Below are 7,500 nucleotides of genomic sequence, written 5' to 3'. Positions count from 1 at the left end.
TCTTTCCCACCCTTTCAGTCCCCTCATTTTGCTATATCGGGTCCCTAGGTAACAATGAAAATAAAGCATGGAATTTCGACATCGCTGGTGATGGCAATTCAAATTTTCCACAATAAAAGCACTGTGATAAATATTACAAAAATCACTCTGGGAATAAAAACGCTTGTTTAAATGATTTTAAAGCGGATAAGTGACGTTTCGACGTTCTCGGGCCTCGTATGAAGCAATAAGATTATTTTAACACAAGATAAAAACAAGTTTTATCGCAAGAACTTAGAACTAATAGAGTCACTCTGCTAATTTAAATTGGGCTTTGAGGTCTTCGAGGAAAAGCGTATCATAAATGAGGTAGTCAAGTGGCCCATCATGATACTTTCTTGAAAGGCGAAAATGACTCTCATTCGAGAGAATTTTATTACAGTGAGCTTGCAAGAATTGTTTACCGATGGCCGAATTTTTGTGTTCAGGAATGAGCTGATGAAGATGTCGTGCTGTATACCCATAGTCTGCAATCACACCAACAGATCACATGAAAGTAAGTGAACGACGCACTACATGTACTGTTTTACAATATTAGAAGTCCATGTGGGTTATGAATTTTTAATTAAATAGGTTGCATGAAAGTAAGGCCGATTTTATCGACAAATCGCGCATTTGCTCGCCAACTGCACCGGCAGCAATCTGATCTTTAACATTTCCAAAACACGTTTCTATGGTAAAAATAAGACCAATTGGATAGTGAAGACGGTTGGGATTAAATGGAACTTTTTGATCACCTAAAGCTTCGTTTCTATACGACAGAGCATGTGCACAATGTAACATTCTTTTCAATGAACCTGTTTTGTAACGTTTATGAACGAGGTTTTGAAAATGCAAGAGCAAACTTGCAGTGTTAGTCGGTTGTTCAAGCTTCGAAACGTCATCCGTTTTAACAATCTCTCAAATAAGATTTTTATTTCTACATATTTTACCGCAGTTTTTTCATGATGAAATGTTTCAAGGGGTCAAATTTCAACAATTACAGTGCGACGCGCCTTACTGTGGCCACCTAACAAAGTTTTTTTAAAACTTATACACCGATCAGGGTGAGCGAATATGATTGACAGTCACCCATCCTTGCAAAGTTCGCACGGTTGTAAGTTGAACACCGTTGAATGGGTTGTTTGAGTTGACAAACTTACACGTAGTTGTCAAATGTGAAAGTTTGTTGGGTGGCCACGGTAAGGCTACCCTGCGAGCAGAGGCCCTTCGATCTTCCTAGATAAGTCGGGAAGAGGAAGGGACCTCTGCCAGCCGGCTCGACTTTCTTTGATTTGCCGCTCATCCAAAGAAATGGATGAGTCAGTCCAGTTTCAACTTGCCAAACCTGTTTTTTTTATTTGTGCGCATGATCAATCGCCACGCGTCATCAATATTTTTTAAATTTACAACAGCGTGACAATTTTTAAACTGTCTAAATTCCCATGAGAATTTTTCCGTATGTCGGTTACAGAAGCTAGTTTACCAGAATTGAGAAACCTATTAATTTTTTCAGTAAAAATTAAAATGGCAATTTAAAAACTTGAACTATCTTGAGAAAATGATTCCTTGGTTGTCGTGTGTTTGCCAGAGTTGTTCGAAAATATCCGTTACTGTTTGTTTTGGTTTTCTGGTTTTGCGGTTACTAGTCAGGCGTGACTGACTCCCGAATACGTTACGTTTGAATTTTTAACGCATGCTCAACACGAAATGTCGAGCCGGCTGGCAGAGGTCCCTTCCTCTTCCCGACTTATCTAGGAAGATCGAAGGGCCTCTGCTCGCAGGGTACGGTAAGGCGCGTCGCACTGTAAATTAAACAAAGGCAATGCACGTGGAATAACCACGATTGCCTGAAAGTTAAAGTCTTAGAAAGTTGTTTAATTCAATACTAGCACGCCTCCAACCCCAGTTAAAGGATAGTCACGCTAGGCAGTGCCATATGTGACGAGAGACCATTGTGTGACACAGCCTGCTACAGGTCCTTCCAAGTCTCCTGACAGCGAACACTCAGACTCATCACTGTCCACATTGCTCGGTGCATTGGAATCCGCTTTTAACTTCATGTAATCCTCTTTAAACCGTCCATGTGCTAATTCTCGCGGGAAATTGGGTTTATCCTTTTTTTCTGATACCTTTTCCTGTGCTGCATCCTCCTTTAACTTCATATAATCTTCTTTAAAGCGGCCATGTTGAAATTCCCGCGGGTAATTGGGCTCGTCTCTTTCCTCGGAGAACCTTTCTCTCGATCTCGTCGTAAGTGACAGGTAATCTTCTTTGAAGCGTCCATGACCAAAGTCGTTTTGACTAAAAGATTTATCTTTGTGTGTGGACTTCTCTTCATCCAATAAAATGTCAAACAGCGAATTCCTGGGAGAGAAGCTATTGTCGGACTAGAAAGGAGAGACAAGAATGATTAGCACTTTTGACTGACGTAAGGTACTCGCACAAAATTGAGTTCCGTAAAACAAAGCCAAAATGCGTTGACCAATCTCAGCAGACATTGTCAGTCCAATAGTCCAATCACAACGCGGAAAAGCGCGTCTTAACAAATCACTGCCTCTGATTAGCGCAAGACTGTAATTCAAAGCATTTGCCAAACCAATTTTGCTTACCTTTTCATCTGAAATTTTTAATGTCCATTCCCCCTGAGGATTTTCTCCCCAAAATTCCACGGACGTGAACGGCCATGCGTCCAGTCCATGTGTAGCATCATCTTGCGGCCTTTTGGCGAGCAGCCTGGAAGTTGTCCCTTGGGGAGAAGTGAGATCTATAACCAGATCACCCCTGCGGCGATGTGTCACTGACAAAACTAGTTGAACATGTTCCAATTTAGTTATGGAATTGTCGTCATTGTTGAGCTGTTGATATAAAATAATCCGTGATTATGTCAGTTAACACTGGCAACGCAATCATGGAATGACTCGAGAAACAAAATCTACTCGCTTGTTGGAAGCTGGGCTTGATTGGGCTCAGGCTTTTAAACGGAAACCTTTGGAGAATCAAGACCTTGAAACTGTTTGGGATTTGAGAAAGACTTGACAAAAGGCTGAAAAAGTCGCTGCTTGGTTTACAAGCTGAAAGAATGAACTTCCTTAACGGAAGAGGAACATAAAGAAACATAGGAACCAGATTTTGACTAACGACTAGTACACTTTTAATGTCTTCAACTGAATGTTGAGATGACTTCGATGAACTACCGTGACAACAGAGTAAGAGTTTAAATGAGCCGGAAACTGTGATTTGCTCTCCTCTTTTGCTTCCCGCGCTTTTTAAGGGTGGTATTTCTTGGCTTCGCGTCATGATTGGCTCACTTATTTGCCAGCGTCTGTTTTTGTTTTAGATCATATGATTTTTTATTTTGGAGTGTTAGCAGTCTCTTTTCTTTCAATCAAACTGCGCGCTTTAATCGTGGTTTGTCACGTAACCGTTTCTCTCGATTGCGTGACAAACCGAGCGCGCGGTGGTGTTCAGCGCGCTGCTCCATTGACAACAGATCACTGACTTGCATTGACAGATCACAACTTAGAAGGGTCCTAACACTGTTAAAACATACGGTCGGCATTAATTAGCCTTACCTTTAAAATCAAGTTTCCTCCTGATTTTATCTCCCTTGTTTCTCTACTTTTCAATTCACCTTCCACCTCATGCTTCATTTGTGGTCCCACGTGTTTCCAGTCTTTTGCCTTCTTTACCAGGGACAGAGCGTTCAAAACGCCGAAACCATAGCAGTTATTGTAGCTATGTCCAGCAGCGTTCTGTAAATGCACAGAAAAGGATATGTTAATTTGCCAAGTTCAAGAATTTCCGTCAAAGTGGAGTTGTCATTAGTGCAGGCAAGAGGAGATGAGGTCATCCTCTCTTGATGTAGGTAATCAGGTAATCGCAAGGACCCGAGGGCAATTATAAATTAGTTTCCCTCGTATTTTCAAAGTTTTTGCAAAATTGTCCTCTTCGCGAATTTGGGATAACTTTGCTCTGGATACTGAAAAGGTTGTTAACCAATCAGGATCAAGTAATCATGCCTTAGTGCCCTCGTGATTAAGAAACAATGCCCTTTATCACAGGCAATCAGCGTTCAGTTATTTTGCCCCGTATGTGATAAATAATGGTAATTGAAGTGAGTGAAGTGCGATACGTGTGATTTCAAAATTGAACGAGCACGCAGTGCAAGTTCGATTTGAAAACAGAGGTATGACTTCAGACCAAAATTGCACGACTGTGACGAAGTTCGATTACCACTTTATTAGATCCATTTAGAAATCGCACAATAAAATTGCTCAAATACAGGATTTTAGTCAGTACCAATATTTAATTTACAAAAATTTGGTTTATCAACGGAGTTGATAATGTAAATTGACCACCGTACAGAGATTCTAAAAGCTTTTAGAATCTCTGTACGGTGGTCAATTTACATTATCAACTCCGTTGATAAACCAAATTTTTGTATACTACTTCCCCACCGACGCAGCACCACAGTTTCTTTAGAAACTACCCCTTCATCCAATATTTAATTGATCCAGTTGCGAACAAAATTTGCAAATATTCACCACACAGTGGCTTTTTCATTATCCTGTAATTTGATTGGTTACTTTCAGCAAGCGTTGAAATCTGATTGGTTGTTTTGTTTTAGTGTTCTTTTCTCATTGTGGAAAAGATGCGATTTAGAGCAAAAAATAGTGAGACTCGATAATAAATGAGAGCCAATCAGATTGTAAGAATCACCTATGATTTCTAAATGGATGTAATATAGGGTTTAAGCACCTCTATGAAAAAAGAAAGAAAATGGTTCTAAGAATCGCCAAACTTTTATAAAATGTTTTTCTCCTCTTTTTCCTGGTTGCCAAAGTTCCGGATTGTCAGCCTCCCTTGACTGGTTTGTCGTCCTTAATTAAAATGTCAACCCTTTTCATACCGTATTCCATGATGAGCTTTGAGGATCATTTTTAAGCGCAGTCTCAACAACCAAATGTTGCATGTCTCTCCAAGTAAGATCAGGGTTTGCTTGCAAAACCAGCGCGAACACACCAGCAGCTAAAGGCGCTGCACACGAAGTCCCAGAAAATGATTCCACACATTGGTTGAACAACGAAGTGGTGACGAGATTGCCGTAACTTTCACGTTTGCTTTCCCCAATGTCCCCTGTATAAACCACACCCATAGTAGAGGGGCATTTCTCATCATATAATGTACAATAACCACCAGGGCTAATGGAACCAATGGATAATGTGTATATACTGGAAGTATAACCATCGCAACTGCAGTCATCCTGCGAATGACCGCCATTACCAGTTGCCCACACGAAAATTGCTCCTTTTCCTGGTTATTTAAAAACGAAAACGTTTCTGAATTAGTTGAAAACATGAATAATTACTCTTTAACCCATTGACTCCCAGGGGTTCCCCACTGATGAGTAAAATCGTCTGGCGTTAGATAGAGTAAAAAACTAAATCTGGCCGGTTTCGGCCTGTTTGGACGTCAAAGGGTTATTAATTAAAAAATGGTTAGCTTATAAAAGGATTAGTCGAGCACCAGGACCTTTTAGGTCAGTACGCAGCTATTACAACGGCTCTCGGGATTGGTTCAGAAAACAATGGACACAAAGAACGATACAAAGGCAACAATGGACTCCAACTCAAAAAAAAATTGAGCTGCGTGCTAAAGGGATCCAATGAAATTAGAGGTTGTAAAGAGCTGCGTCCTATCTCGATCTTTTTCAGTGAACCTCATACCCAGACTTCGTTAATAATAATAATAATAATAATAATAATAATAATTATTATTATTATTATTCGAATTAAAAATAAAAATAAAGTTATTTACATTAATACTAATAATAACAATAACATGTGCATATATATTTTTGTTTTTTTTGTTTTTGTTTGCTTGTGTAAATGAACAATGAACTTGAACTGTTTTTTATAATTGGAACAGAATATATATATTTTTTTATATTGTTAATAATTTCTGTGTTAACTGACTGATTTTCAATAAAGGTTTTTTTATTATAATAATAATAATAATAATAATAATAATAATAATAATTATTATTATTATTATTATTATTAGTAGTAGTAGTAGTAAAAATACACAGGTGATTATACAAAATCGCGCGCTCTATCTCGGATTATCAGCTGATAATCACCTCTGCGGACAAAATGGCTGCCAGTAGTCGTTTTGCCACTGTAAGTGAAAATGATTTTCTTGCTGAAATAGTTTTTTTTCTCTTTTTTGAAATAATCACCTGTGTATTTATACGAAAACAATTATCCGCCTCAGGCGAAGTGATTATCGGTGAATATTCACCGAGACGAAGTCGCAGCGAACAAGTTAATATTTTTCAGCACAAGAGGAGAAATTTCGTATCTCCGAGCGGCCATGTAATATCCTCTTTTTTCACCTCAGTGTCGGTGGTTAGCTTCGCGGCTCGGTAAACATCCACCACGCCACCTCCACTTCGGTAAATACTGGAGAATATTATTGATATAAGGGTTTAGATGTCGTGGCAACTATGAGATTATAACGTTCATCCAAACGCTTTTGCAATATCAAGTATTCATATTTGTGAAAAGAAATACAAACAAATAATAACGATAACACGAAAAAGAATAACTGAACTGATTTTTGTTGACTATATATGTGAAATAAGTAGAAAGAGGAGGATCCTTTTGAGGTTCGCAGTCGACTGAATCCTCGACACACGAATTTCCCCGCAGGTTAAAAAGGTTAGAGGATGGAAAATTTTTGAAGGCTTGAAAAGTATATTCAAAACGTCTTGGTATTATACCTACATCAGTTATCAGCGTGTGTAATTGTAAACTTTAAACTGATGAAGGTCTAAATCCCAAACGTTTTTAAGAGTACTCGTAAGCCTTAAAAAGTTGTCCGTCATCACACCTTTTTGATTTACATATACGTGAAATGAAATATGTATGAAATGAAACTTCTGCCCGACTATTCACTAAAATGACGGTGTCGTGAGGGTGCACTTTAAGTGTTGAGCGCAAAAAAGCGGCGGTTCGAATTTCCAAAACGAACAGACTGGATCACTCAGAAAACAGGTGTTCATTTGACGTTTGCGTGTGAAAAGTGAGGAAACAGTGAGGGTTCTGTGACAATTATAAGACAAACAGACGACGCTAAATTAAAGACTTCATGGTTGGTCAATATGCGGATTGTTTAAAAACGCCTTAATGTTCATAAAGGCAATTTATATTTAAATTAGTTGCAAAACTGTAGCTTTAAATTGCATAAAGTATACAGGACCAAATAAGGATTCTGAAACCAGATTGCCGCGTTTAGTCTTTCTGTTTTGTCCAATAGGTTTCCTTCCCTGCAAGAACATTTCACAAAATGCAGGGTGGACCGCAACAGGTCTTGACATATAAGAAAGAAATCAATTTGCCGTATTTACAAACAGCGCAGTTCAGAGAAAAACTTTAAGTATGCGCATAACTTAATTCTTGAGCATAATACTCGGAAACT

At 38.7% G+C, this 7,500-nt stretch overlaps 1 protein-coding gene across 1 annotated transcript in view; it reads right to left on the bottom strand.

Moving 5' to 3' along the window:
• Positions 1-1,807: 1,807 nt before the first annotated feature.
• Positions 1,808-7,500, bottom strand: part of LOC138000110 (PC3-like endoprotease variant B) — a 7,012-nt gene continuing 1,319 nt past the window's right edge. Inside the window, exons 2-5 of the mRNA XM_068846280.1 lie at positions 4,931-5,334; positions 3,594-3,773; positions 2,631-2,876; positions 1,808-2,408 (exon numbers count right to left, since the gene is read on the bottom strand). Coding sequence (XP_068702381.1) covers positions 1,944-2,408; positions 2,631-2,876; positions 3,594-3,773; positions 4,931-5,334 — 1,295 coding nt within the window. The 3' untranslated portion in view covers positions 1,808-1,943. The remainder of the gene's footprint in view (positions 2,409-2,630; positions 2,877-3,593; positions 3,774-4,930; positions 5,335-7,500) is intronic.

This window comes from Montipora foliosa, chromosome 4 (assembly GCF_036669935.1).
Source record: "Montipora foliosa isolate CH-2021 chromosome 4, ASM3666993v2, whole genome shotgun sequence".
Taxonomy (NCBI): Eukaryota; Metazoa; Cnidaria; class Anthozoa; order Scleractinia; family Acroporidae; genus Montipora; species Montipora foliosa.
Note: the sequence above shows the minus strand (reverse complement) of the source record. Positions and strands in the feature narration are given on the sequence as shown.